The 14,485-nt window shown below is 38.4% G+C and overlaps 1 protein-coding gene across 1 annotated transcript in view; it reads right to left on the reverse strand.

The window, feature by feature from the left end:
• Positions 1-4,189: 4,189 nt before the first annotated feature.
• Positions 4,190-14,485, reverse strand: part of IPCEF1 (interaction protein for cytohesin exchange factors 1) — a 37,546-nt gene continuing 27,250 nt past the window's right edge. Inside the window, exons 7-8 of the mRNA XM_062572403.1 lie at positions 10,195-10,385; positions 4,190-6,979 (exon numbers count right to left, since the gene is read on the reverse strand). Of these exons, the coding sequence (XP_062428387.1) occupies positions 6,779-6,979; positions 10,195-10,385 (392 nt within the window). The 3' untranslated portion in view covers positions 4,190-6,778. The remainder of the gene's footprint in view (positions 6,980-10,194; positions 10,386-14,485) is intronic.

The following is a 14,485-nucleotide window of genomic DNA, read 5'->3' on the forward strand; positions in this document are numbered from 1 at the left end:
TCTTTAGTATATTTACATTTCCTTAAGCAGATAAAAGACAAATGTTGAAACTAATTTCTATTCTTATAAAACTTTGAACTCGGTTCTCTTTTGTGCCACCACAGGAGAGTGTAACTGAAAAAGAAAGAAGGAGACAGAGGAAAACAGGCGGTGCAAGCTGGTAAGCTGGGGTTTCATGGCTAGTGCAAGCTGGTGCATAAGTAGCCTGCACAGGCCCATGCTCCAGCCCTGACCCCCGTGTCTCTCATGCCCGCACCAGCATCCTTGCGCCAAGCACTGCCAGGAAGAATCCTAAGGAAATACATAATTGTTTTCTGCAGGTTTTTTTCAGGGTTTGTCTTTCAGTCCCAGAAATGAAGGAGGTGGCAGGCTGTGCATGAAGCAGGGAACACAATAGCACAGGTTGAGACCACTGTAAACTCCAGATGGAAACTGCTCCTTCAGGCCATCTTCCCAACCACTTGTTACAGAGAAGATGTAAAACAAACAAACAAAAAAAATCACTTAGTGAAAGTGAAGCTATAGCTTTGTGGAAGGCTGAGTCAAGTTAAAGCCCTGCTCTGAAAAGGAAGAGGTCCTCTTTCCTCCTGCTTAGCCAACGCCTTCTTCCGTCTGCTCCTGCCTTTGACAGAGATCTCAATTCCCTTTTATCTGAAACAGCTAATATGAGTTAAAAGAAAAAAATCCAGGAATGTACCACATATCTCAGAAGAGACTATTAGGCACAGCATATCCTTCTTTAAAGTTAGAGAATTAAAGACAATTAACTATTAAAGGGAATTATTAACTATTAAACACACTACTAAAGAAACTACTACAGAAACTAAAGAAACTATTAAAGAAACTATTAACTGTTAGAGAGAATCAACTAACTCACCTACAGAGTTTCCAAAATGAAATGGCCAGTGAGTGGAAGACATTTCTCTGTCAAACAACTCATTGACTTTTCCAGATTACTCTTCTTAGTAATAATAGTAGGCCCAAAGCAAACTTGCTTGTTCTTAAGAACCAGCTTTTCATTATGGCATTATATAGCAGCAAACTGAAAAATCTGCAGCCAAAAATAAAAACAGAAAGGCTGAGCAAAATATTCTCTCATTTCTGTGTTTTAATTGACAACTGCAAACATAAGGCTCTTGTTCTCCAAGATGTTTGTATTGTTCCATTAAAATCGAGAGTCATGTATGTGAGCAACAAGATGCAAAAAGGCAGAGCTGAATGCAAACATTGTGCTTTGAGTTTGAAATCAGTGAATAAAATAGCCTTAGCAGTTAGAACACCAAATACAGTCTCCAGATACCTGCATGCTGCTTGCAGCTTCTGCCTGATTAATATCCTTGCAAGTATTCCTCTGTGTTTGGTTTTCTCTGTCTACATGGAAGACAACAGTATACACATTGTTCCTCTTTTTGACTAGTCTTCCTCTTTGAAAGTTTTGCACAAAATCACTGCATGATTATTATGCACATATGACATTTCATCAGGCGAGTTATTCTGCTAAATGTTAAAGAATAAAGTGACTTGCCTGAGTCTTTGCAAAATCAACGTTAATTTATCTTTGTATCAATATAGAAGATGTTTTCATATCCCTTTCTTTAGGTGGGAGAAGGTAAGACAGTCATATGTAAATTCAAGAGTCAGGATAATCTGTGTAGATTCAAAGACATCTAGGATTGAAGAGGACCCTAAGCAATGGTCTAGTGATGTATGCTATTAAACCCTAAAGAAATGAGACCAATACACCTAGCTGCATCCTCAAAATGGACCACATATTGGCCAGAGGGTATGCAGAAGCCTCAGACATTGTCCTAGCTGGAATTGCAGCCCAAAGAAATGGATTTTCAGTGTTAAAGGCAGAGTCATCCAAAGTCAATCATTTCATCGTAAGGCATCAAGATTGATAACTATTAAAGAATTACACATATGTTTCATTTTTAACTTTCTGCCAACTCACAAGCCACACTCTTTAGATTTTTTCTGTGAGGAAATCAAATAGCAACATTTTCATTTTTCCAGAGCAGACAGGTTTTAGAACTACTTCTTCCATGGCAAATTTTAAGAAATTTAATTCTCTTCTCAAAATTAAACTACAATCTTTTTCAGAGTGCAGAAATACCATGTTTTTGCAAGCTTGGCTCCCATTACCCATATGCAGGGAGAGCAGAATTCCAGCTCAGTCATAGTACAGAGTTTTCTGTTCTGCTTTTGCTTCAAAACAGCCTCCTCCCCCCCCCCCCAACACACCTCCATTTTTGCTTTTGTTAATAGAAAAGCCAGTTCTTAAAAACGCGAGAGTACTACATGAGGCAGCTTAGAGAACACTGAATTGGGATAGGTTCTTTAAGCACTCAGGGAACCTCTGATTGACATCTTAAAATGTCTGCTGTTTCTAAATGCTCCAAACAAAACAGGAAATACCACTTTGGCTCTACTCCTATAAGAAAACCACTTGGGCTTCCTGTTAACAGAATGACATCTCTCACCTAAATGTAGTAAACCCAGACTCTCATTGCAATTGGTTACTTCTGTTTCACCAAATAAACAAAAATATGAACTAAGTTTCCACCATATTATAGTGCTCCTCACAAAAAAAGTTATTTTGGACTTCCTTAGTACCTTAAGAGATTTTAAAAAATACGTTTTAATATTAAACCCGTTGTAGACATGTAAGCTCCTCCACTCACACAATAGACTCAGTATGCCCATAATCTTTCCCAGTTAGAACTCATTCTAAATTTCAAAATTCTACGTAGTTTTAAATCAGATACCACCTCTTTTCTCCCCCTTCCTCACTCACTGTCCCAAAATACATTTTTCTCTCAGTATGAAATTTTCTTCCAAAAAAAACTTCTGCAGAAAATGAATTGTAGCACATCATTTATTCTCATTTCAAATGAAACTCAGTATTTAGCAAATCATGAGCTAGATGAAGAAACAATACACTAACTCAGCATGAAACCTCTTCAGTCTTAGGAAAGGAAACATGATCCCATGTAATTCTGGTAGCTCATGAGATCTACACCACCAAAATAGAGAGAGATTTGATTTCCAGAAAAGTCACCAGAGGCAGGCTGCAAAAACAGCTGAAATTAGATATTGTAATTAATTACTCCAAAATCTGCATAGCTGGACTTACTGCACTAATACAAATAGGCTTGACTTACAGACAAAGGAATAATTGTATGTACAAGTGCATGGGTATGCGCACATGCACTTTCTCCTGAAAAAATACAAGAAACAAGTCCTATGACTGTTGAAGGGTTTAACAGATGGTTAAATATTTTGGGGCATTCATTAGGGACACACAATTTCTCTATTCCATATTTAGATAATGCTGACCTTCCAAATTCAGACCAATCAAATCTTTACACAAATATCATTTACGCTAATATCTCTAAGTAAAGCACACGGTTGTCAAAGTTTCTCCAGCTGATGTGGTTCACCACTGCATCCACTAGCTGTAGCTGTCTGCTTACACAAGGTCCGTTCTCCGATTGTGCCTTCAACAGCTTTCACTGCCGGGTAGCCCACTGCGATGAAGCCAGCATCAGGTGAAAGCTGCTGTATTAATTAGTGGTGTTGGAAGGGGGGAAAAAATGCTATTTTAATGTCATTCTTGGTTCACATTACCCAAGCTTTCCATTTGTTTTGAGCCTAAAAAGTAGCTGAAGAAAAAGGAGATTGAATGCCAAAGCATACATTTGTTTTCTCAAACAGGTATGGATTTGCTGAGATAACTGCCTTCAGGCCACCCTGTTCAAGAATTCTCTGCTCTTTCCTGAGAGGAGGATACAACTCACCCCCAGCAGGTTTACCAAGAGTCAGTAGTTCAATAGTAATAACCTATTAACCAGCTGAAAGAGAACAATTCAAAAAACATTACAGGCTACACTATGACAATAAAAACAATAGTAGAGTTTGGACAACCCAAGGACATTTGTCTCTCTCCGTATTTGGCACAACTGCTCCCACAGTTGTATATGCTAATATAAGCCCGGTGTGTACAAGAGCCTACACAGTGGGTACAGGCCAGACAGTGAGCACCTTTGTACAATGCACATTTACTTCAACGAAGGGGGTTGACAAGGATCTGCTTGGGACTGCGTGGCACTGACTAGTCTGGCCCTATTCAATAGAGCATTTAAGCATGTGCTTGTTTTTAAGATCTGAGTAGAGAAGAGGCTTTTTTTTTTTTTTTTTTTTTTTTTTTTTTTTTTTTAAGTGTTTATATGCTTTGTTTCATGAGAAACAGAATGGTCTGCACTTGCAAGAGTAAAATGTGCATACAATTGGACCTCCGTTATTTACCAGTTATTTAGCACCACCTTCTTAAAATTGAGATGGACAAAGCAGATTCATCCCTACGCTCATATATTTTAAAGTGTGCTGAGTAGTTAATCAACACGCCAAATTCACAGGCAATCCCTCTCCACCTCCACAGCTGCTTTGAAGAATTCAGTGTGGGAGCCGGACGCTTGCAGACACTTGCTGTCCAACGAGACTTCTGGGAATGGTGAAAGATAAAACATCTTCAGATGGGTTCAATTTTTTAACAAGGCATTACTGAAAACCAACTTCCACCAGCTCTTGAGCTTTCTTAATTTTCATCAACTTCTAGTTAGAATTAGTGAAATTATGAATTCACTCACATATGACAATTTCCTGAAAACATTAGCATTTTAACCAGCTGGGTTTTTTTTTTTTTTTTTTTTTGTCTTCTTCTCCATTTAGTCATTGTCACCCATTTTCAAGTCTCAGTCAGCTTTTATTCCCCACCAGCAGACTAGTCCCCTAACCCAGTATCAGTCCTGACCCTGATACTCCTACCCTCTTTTATATCTGAGGCAGTGATGATATCCCCAGGGCAGCCATGCTTCTCTATTCAATCAACCCCCATCTTCTGTGTCCATTCCCCCCTTCCTATTAAAGCTTGCATCAAAGAAGCCCACATTCTTCCTTCTGTTTCCCCTTCCTTATAGCTTGCCACTTACATCCCAGTTCCTACACTCAACCCAGCGCTAACTGGCATTTTGGGATGCATCAGGACATAATTCTATGTCTCTGTTTAAAAGGGCAAGTTGCTGAGTGTTAAAAATGCAATAGCTAAATCAGACTTACTGCAAAGCAGAAGGAAAAGATTCATTTTCTCCTAAAAAAAACTATTGGCATTTGCTTTCTTAATCAAAATTATAATACAGCATAATATACTTAAAGGCAAGTGAATATGTTTATGTGTGTATTGCGTATTTTACTTTAAAAGGTAAGACGCATTAAAAGTAATGATAAAGCACATCTTTACAAAATATCCAACAGAAGTGCAAATTCCCACAGTTCTGGTAATAGCATTAATTTGAGAATGATGAGCTAACTCTTGCTTTTCAAAATTCAGCACTCCACAAAGTTCCTCATACTTGAACACATGCTCAAGATGGGAAGACAAAAACAAACCTTGTGCTGAGAACAGTGAGGCTGAAAAATTATAAGCCTACAGCAAAATTTCTTAACATACTTATTTTTGTTTGTCTAGTGTGGGACTATGACATTTTCTAGAAAGCACATTTTCCTACCTGAAATTATACAGATATTTTTCAAGTCTCAAAGCTAGATTGAAAGTAGCAAGAAGAAGTTACAGTAGAAGTCCCAGTGCACTCTCAGTTATAGAGTCATTACTGTGATTCATTCTTAAAAGAATAACAGCACAAAGAACAAGAAGACATTTCACTTCACGTCAACATGTAAGCACTCGCATCTTGTGGGTGTGGTCCATATGTTCCTATCTACATTAGGAAATTCAGCATATATAAATATATAAATAGAACATATATACAGTACATGGTCACATTCATATAAGCCATAAAATGACATATATGTACAAAAATATTTGCAGCTATATTTTACACTTTCAGTTCTGCAGCAGGAATCTAAGTATTTAGCTTCTGCTTAGGGGATTTTATCACTTTACCAGTTAGGAATTTGGGATGAACTTGTACCTTATATATTCAGTATTGTGAAAAATATGTAAGAAGCAAACAGTCCTCAGGGAAGTTCTGCCATGTCCATAAGAAAAGTTGAAATATCATTTGCCTTATTAACAAGAAATTTGTATGTCACCAAACATACCGAAAGACATTCTCCTCTTGATGTAGAAAGACAGTACTTTGGTCTGGTCCATAAATAAATGTGAAACTTTTAAGACATCAGGCAGGGCACAGACTGAGTGCCTGACGGTTGTCTGTAATATAGACTCATGCATAATTACTATTCTATTTGTCTCAGTTTAAACCGGTAACTCACTCAGTCAAAGTGAATGAATGTGGGGACAAAAATACTTCTTTCAGGTTACCTTGCACGCAGTGTGAAAAAGTAGAGAGTAGATTACATCCTTATGGTATTATTGTAGCTTCCTTCATCAGTAAGTGACACGGTTAGAATGACCCCCAGTGTCTGACATCCGTGCAGTGCACAGACACCGCTCTGAATTCCAGGAGCGGCACACATTCTATTCGCTTCTCCCAAGATGGAAAAACATCTCTTCTCTGCTTCAGATAGCATTCTTCTTAGATATATGGCTCAGACACAGACATGCTTTTTTTAATTCGGGCAATTCACTCTTTCAATATGAAATAAGTTGTGCAAGAGGAATTAAAGCTTTGGAGAAGGAGTTGTTTTCCTTATGAAGAACACTTGGAAAAACAAACCTCAGAATGCAGCACTTTAAAATGCCCATATGTGAAGACCAGTGGAGGAAAATCTCGCTGTGTACCACGGACCCAGAGCCTCAGATAGTGCTTTCAGCAACACACAGTGCGGTCATCTCTTGCTCCTCGCTGTTCTCTGTGGACACATCCTGGGCATCCTGCTGGTGATAGATATCTTGAACTAGCATGATGTTTGTGTTCTTCCACTCTCTGTACTTCATTGCCGTCAACTTTGGGTCCTCTAGCAACTGGTTAATTGTAGCCAGGTCATGTTCTTTACACTAGGAAGAGAACAAGTGGTTACTTCTCACCAAAAAAAAAAAAAAAAAAAAAAAAAAAAAAATCCAGGCTTATTATCTGTAATGAAAACAATTTATCAACATTACAGAACCATGCCACATGGAGATGGCCAGTTATCCATCGTAGCAATTTGTTCCCATTTTTATAACAGACTATCAAAGTTAAATCAATGGCAGAAATTTCTCCCAACTGAAGCCAGGATTATAATTTCACATATATATTTTTCAAGATTCTTTGCAAAACTGTGAAAGAAAAGTTGTGAAAATTAGATGGCTATCTAATTAGATCTACTAGATTAGATGCTATCTCACAAAATGTTAGTGCTCACACAAAACTGGACATAAAAGTCCACTGGACATATGTGCTAACTCAGCCCATTCCTGTCTTTCTCAAAAAATACCTGCTCCCTGGGCACATTACAAATGTCTCTTTTCCAGGAGCTGGACAGAAAATAATTTTGGACATAATCCATGATGTGGTAGTGTAGCTCACTGGTCATTAGAGCTCATGTGGATGTTAATAGTACTACCACTAGCTTTTATTAACGAATCTAGTCTCAGATCTCAGAGAGGAGCAGCTCCTATATCTTGGACTGATAGAGACTGAGAAGTTTGATATCCTCACATTCTCCGTCACAATGCACCATTTTGCTTTTCCAGGCATTATTGCCTGTCCACACAGTAGATCACAGGACAGAGAAGTCCCACCTAGCTGATACAATTTGTTAACTGCATGCTAACTGCATAAATCTCTACTGGTTTTGCCTGGCTTCATCTCCTCCATAGTTCTTGCCATCTTCTCCTACTGCCACCAGATTCATTGAGCCCAAGGACACTCTGGGATAGTGGCTGTCTTGAAAACACCTTGAAAACACTCCCACAAATCCCAGACACTTCCTGACATTAGCAATAGGCTGCTCTCACATCCATATCCCAAACCATATCAGGGAGACTTAAGAAAAGGGAGTGAGAAAGAGGAGAAGTAGTAAATAAAGATTAGCAGGCAGTAGAATTTGCAGAGTCAGTTGTTCCTTTCGACCATTATTTCAACTACCCTAATCCATGTGATGCCTGAGCCACCTCTGAAACAGGAAATGTTGGTTTATATAGACCTTACCCAAAAACTTAGTGCCAGCCTTAGTAAGAGGGCTTCTAGCACAGGTACAGAGATATCTGCTATTAGCCTAAGAGGGGAGGACAAGATGGGAAGGAAAGAGAAGGGAAAAGTATTTGAAATGGGCAAACTTGGTGGCAAAAAGCCAGGCTATAGATTTTTCTGTAGCACTAAAGCTATTTCCCCCCAACCTATGTCACATTTGTGCACAGCCTCCCTCTATTCCAAACCATTCAAAGTTTTTTTTGTTAATGATACATTGTGGCAGCAACATTAATCTGTTGTTAAAGCTATAGAGTCAAAAGTCCAAAATAAGATTTGCACTGAATCTTGAATAAATCACATCTCTTAGACTAAGAGATTTTAATGAAAGCAAAGTAAACATTGATCAGGAGAAAAAAAAATTGATTTCAAAATTTCCAAAAGATGACTTTGTTATCTCCTGTCTCATATTATATGTTAAAAGAATATAATCCCACTGATGCAAAGTATACACAACTTCCCCACTCCAAGCATTTGCCTTTCAGACAGGCTAACTAAACACTGTTGTGCACAGAATCTTGTTTGTGTCTGTGAGAAAATGTCTGTGCTATATTTGTCTTGTCAATACTCCAATTTCTTAGTTTGAGAAGAGTGAAAAAAAACCAACACATTTTCTGTATTATGAACACTCCAAAAATGATTTTTCCGTATTAAATACAAGCATAAGACAAGCCTAAGCTTATAAACACTGCTAATCACAATTCGTACAATACTCCTGTGTTAAATCAGTGCAAAGCTCTCCTTCTTGCTGACGTGCAGCAGTAAGGCTTTTGGGCTTCCATTCAGCATTATACTGATGACATTGATTATCCTACTCTGTTTTGTGCTAACTGGCTCTTAGATTTATTAAGGAGGCTCCTATTGGGGAAAAACCTTGCAGTATGCTTCTACATTTAGTTTCCTATCCCATAAAATAGGAATACTACTTAACTATCTTTCTGCTGTATGATGATGGGCTTACTTTATTGCTGATATAGAAGAGTAACGCTACAGTCGGTAATGTTTCACTTCAGACTCACCAACACAGAGGAAATTTATGGAGTTATTTCACTCAGTTCTCATACCAAGCCTGGAAGCTCTACAACAGGTAGAATTCTTATGGTCCAGCTTGTTTTTTCAGGTGTATCTTCAGCAAGTTCAACACAGGCCTCAGTGCCAAAGCCAAGCCTTACGTTGCAACTAATAATCAAATCAATGACTGTGCTGATAGGATTTTTTTTTACATATATTCCTCCAGAGTAGAATGCCTGAAGTCGAATGCACTCTTTTGAAATAAGTTACACAATCCCTGCTTCTAGTGAACAAAAAAAGAAATAAGTGAAGTCCCAACTTCACATTTATTCTTTCTTCTGTTTATAATTTAAATGCTATGGTTAAGTTTTCTGTTTCCCTCAGAAGCAGGATTTGAAATTCCATGACAGCCAAAATGATGCTGACAAGTAAATAGCCTCATTAATCCCCATATTCCAGACAGATTTATTGGCCCTTTCATTAAATGTTCCATGAACCCTTCCCTTCTCCCCTCCGGTTCATGATACATTTCCAACATAAAAGCAGGATGCTTTTGTTATTAAAAATATTTTAGTTACGGGAGATCTTTACAATAGCTTTGGCACATCCTGTGCATTCTCCAATAAGCACATAAGGAAAACTTTTTTGGCTCAAGGTTGTTTTCTTGTCCTTTATCATTAATATACTCTTTCTGCTAAAGGCTTTCCTATTTAGTGCATTAAGCTAAGCTTGCAAATTTTCCAGCTAAATAAAAGGAACTTTCCTTACTAAATTTTCCAAATGGCTGAAACTTCTGCAAAAAGAGGCCCTTCTGAACTATTGCCTCTGCTTCCAGTTCAAATTTAACAGCAAAGCGTAGATTGATGTTCAGAATAAAGTAGAAAACAATTTCAAAAGCTAAATCAAATTCTCTGGAGCTTTAAACAAATATGTAATTAGAGTCTGGCTGAAGTCCAGGCTTGCTTCTTTTTTCAGCCAAAGTGCGTGTTTCTCTCAGGAAAGAAACCTTGGCTCTACTCTGTAACCTCACCTTTAGTGTGCTATTCAGCATTCGAATTTTGTGGAGTTTCTCATTAATGGAAGGATTTTTGCTACGTTTGATAAATGACTTCCTAAGCTCTTTCTTGGTTGAAGGCCGACGATCACCAATGGGAGACAAGCTCGCTTGTTCTAACGACTTATAAAGCCGCTCCATCTCATCATTGGGGCATTTTCCCTGATCTGCAAAGAAAAGAATAAATTTAACATGAAAATGTGAATATGGCAGCACATAGCAGAATCATTAAGTTCAGCCATCAGAAGGGATCTTAGGGATCTTAGCCAAGTTAAAAAGTAATAATGTTAGAGTAAAAAAAATGGGGGGGGGGGCTTTTTTAGTAAAATTTTTATGGTCGCAATTTCTGTGTGGCCCTTCATAATGAAGCTTTCATTATCTTCATTTTCATTATTCTTTTCACTCTGATGGCTCCCAAGGTGTGGCACATTCTTCCATGGCAGGAAAAAAAAAAAAAAAAAAAAAAAAAAAAAAGAGGAAAACCCAGCAAGCTGTTGAGAATTAAGTAGAATAAAATAATATAAAAACTGAAGCAGAGTAATTTTTTTTTTGGGGGGCGGGGGGGGGGAGGAGAGGACTTAAAAATGAATAGGCCAGAGCTAAAAAAGTACCAAGCATAGATGGGCACATATAAACAGAAGGCCATTTTCTGCAACAAACTGTGCAGTTCATTTAGATGATAGGACCAGATACTGTTATCCCTCAGTCCACACTGCAAGCTTTTCTATTTCAGTATTTACTACAGGAAAATCTTAACATTATTGGAGTTTTAGGGTGCTAATGAGTCCTTTAATTCTCCACTGGGATAATATTCAGTTTTATTTCACTGGGGGTAATGGTGGTGGTTCTTCTTAAATGCAGTCCTCCATGTGCCAATAGAGCTATCTGTGCTTTTTTTTTTTTTTTTTTTTTAAAAAAAAAAAAAAAAAAAAGTTAAATATCGACTTTTCTAAATTATCTTCATTCAGTAAACAATTTCTGAACAAAAGGAAGAAGTCCCTTTGCTCTCTCCTGCTGCAGCAAAAAGTCCCTCTGGAGAAGGATTCCAAGAGCATCCTCCAGAGCCATCCAAGGTCAGTAAATGCATTCAGGACTGCAAACCACCGTTGTGCTACCATCACTTTGCCTGTGCCAAGCCATATCCAAGGATGGCTGCAATTGAAAAGTGATGCATTAAAAGGGGGTGGAGGGGAAGCATAAAGGAGCAGGCCAAGAGCAAAAATTTGGTCCTTTCTACATTACACTCACCACAGCATTAAAGATCTTCACCCTGCACCAGCTAAAGCAAATAAGAAAGCTTTGTTTTGCCTACGTGAGCTGGATTAGGCCTGAAATGCTGTAGCTGAATAGCTGTCCAGTATGTCAGCACACTCAGGAGTCTGCTTCTTATCTTTTTCATGTTTTAAGAAGTTACAGCATCCTCCTACACCCCCATTCTTCTAAATATTTAGGTTAAAGGAAAGGTTTATGATATGTTACAAATATTTGTCTTCAATCTGTTGCTGGCTTTCTTTCATTACTTTGCGATTATAAAAAGGCTGCTGTACCTTGACAAGAACTAAATATAGCTTCCTTCGCTGGTGCAGTGCTGGGGGAGGAGAAGGAGAACTGTTGTATATTTAACAGACTGCAGGAAATAGAAAAAAATGCACATGTAAGGTGTAATACACAGCAGTAGTATTTCCTGAAAATTGTCAGCTCATGCCATTAGGCTTGTAATTATAACTAGCTTCCTGCCTACTTACTTGGGATGAAGCAGCTGTTTCATTAACCAGCTCCTGCATAGGACTGGCTCAGGTGTGCTGCAGACATCACCCATCGGGACTGTACACAGTATCATTTTCAGAGATAAATTCAGCTATATCAGATCCACTTGATGGATATCCAAGAAAAAGTATATAAAAATAAAAAAGAAATGCATTGACTCTGTCCAGCAACTTTGAAAAAAAAGGGGAGCGGAGCCAAAAGGACTATAATGCCTGCTCTGGACATTTTTTTGAAGCTAACTCATGATGCTTCCCTGTCCTAAAAGTGTAAGGAAATACCAAGTATGATAAAACACCCTCTCTGAACATGCATCTTCCATTCTAAATATTCTAATATCTCTTATGCATTGGTGGTTGGAGGTAGGCAGAACAGAAGTACTTGGCATATAAAGAACAGTAGTAGTTCAGGCCAGAAAACCCCAGCAGAAGGCTCTCTCCACATGATCCGCACTCTGAACTCAGCTTCTGAATTCTTTCAAGCTTGCAACCTTGAAAAACTCCCCTCTTACATCCTACTCTTTCCCTACTCCGACCACTGAAAGGATGGATCAGGTCAGCTAACTTCACAGGGACATGAACGGACGAGATTCCGGAGATCAGGTGCGTAGAAAGCGTGACAGTGAAGAGGCTGAACAGAATTTCAGGAAACAAAGGATGAATGAAACCTACAGGCTATGTAGAGCCAGACGCAAGTACTTTTGTCTACCTTTTTACTTACATTAATAAGCAATGAGCTTCTCTCACAACAGTTTAAGAAAAGTATCTTAATATTGTGATTTTGTATATAAGCGAACGCTGGTTTTGTTTTGTATATAAACAAATATTGCTATTTACAGACAGTAAATCTGCCAATAAACCTCCTTAAATTAAACCTCCTCCTCAGAATATTTGATGCTCGTCTGGCCTTTAGCCTAAATATCCTGAGTTCCCCTGAGCCAAGTTCAAAAAGCCCAGTGCTTTGCAGGCTTAAAACTGTTACTAAACATACTAGATTCAGTGCATAAATCTGTAAATAGGAGAGGTCATGGAAACAGTGGAGAGGCATTATATCAGCAAATCAATTAAAAGCACAGTAAAAAGATCTGTGATAAGAAAACATTTCTCATCACTCACACATTCTTTAATGGTCTATTACAGTATTTCACAAACCTCCTAACGCCAGGAAAGTAAATGAAGAAAGTACTACTTGTAGTGTGTTTTGTGCTTTTTCTCCCACAAAAACATCCAAAGAAAATTAAGGAAGGATCAGTTTTACTGGGCTCTTGCACAGTCCCTTTCATCTATGAGTCTCTCAGCCTCCTAAGCCTCATAGTACTCCTTGAAAAATTATATATCATGGCTCTTAACTTTGTCAGACTGCACGATGGGGAAAGTGGAACAGAACCAGAGCTGTGCTGACAAAAACAAAGTCTTTCCCTAAGCTATTTCAACATTTCAGAGAAAGAGATATTCCATTGTGGGGTGAGAACCCCCATTCCATTTAGGCTAGTGAGAACCTCTCACTAGTCCTCTTTCAGGAAAAGTGACACAGAATTTTGAGGCTTGGTGCCGCTTATCAGGAATTTCCCTCTTACCAAACAGGAGATATCACAGACAAAAGCAAGTTGCCACAAGACTGAGTATACTAGTTCTTCATGTCCTCAGTTTTCAGCTTCCACCTTCCCTTCAGCCAACTTGCCACAAGTGGGAGACATCAAGGTATTCAGACTCCCCACTTTGCCGCAGCAACACAGAAGTCTACCTGCAAATTCATAACTTAAATGCTTTCCAAGAAGCAGCTGTGAAAAACCAAGCTTAATGCTTCCCAGCGGTAAAGAAATAGACATTGGCAATGTTTTGCAGAAAGAACATTTTGCATTGAAAATTATTTCCAACAGAGCATATCTTGCTGAACGTATCTCTAAACTGAACCCCAAAGATTTAAACACTTGTTCTCCCACCCTCTAACACTGAGCTCTCACAGCTCTCCAACTGTGGATTAATTCTACGGAAAAAACTGCTTCTTCTCCCTGTCTTTCCCACTTGTATGAGCTTCTTGTGGCTGTGGTAACACCTCTATTTCTGATTCTGCTAAACATTTTTATGCCAATGCAACAGCATATAGACCTAGACTGGGGATAAAGGAGGAGAAAAATTTAACTCCCTTCCTCCCTCACCTCACACATACACACATGCACACAGTGTCTACTCTCCACAGTAGTAGTGAACTTTTCAGTGAGAATATGATGACATTGTGGGGAAATCACATTTTGCGTAGAACTATAGAATAGAAAACTCCATTTAAGAGTGCATAGCTTAGGCAAATTCCTCACTGACAAATGCAGAACTACTAAACTATGAGATAGGAGAAAGTGGGAGAAAAGGACAGGAAAAAATACATTACCACCAATAGTAAGATGCTCTTAGCTACAACAGTATACTGTATATTGTATACAGTATATTGTATTCAGTATATTGTATATAACAGTATATTGTATTCCTCCACAAAGAGAGATACCGTT

This window comes from Rhea pennata, chromosome 3 (assembly GCF_028389875.1).
Source record: "Rhea pennata isolate bPtePen1 chromosome 3, bPtePen1.pri, whole genome shotgun sequence".
Classification (NCBI taxonomy): domain Eukaryota; kingdom Metazoa; phylum Chordata; class Aves; order Rheiformes; family Rheidae; genus Rhea; species Rhea pennata.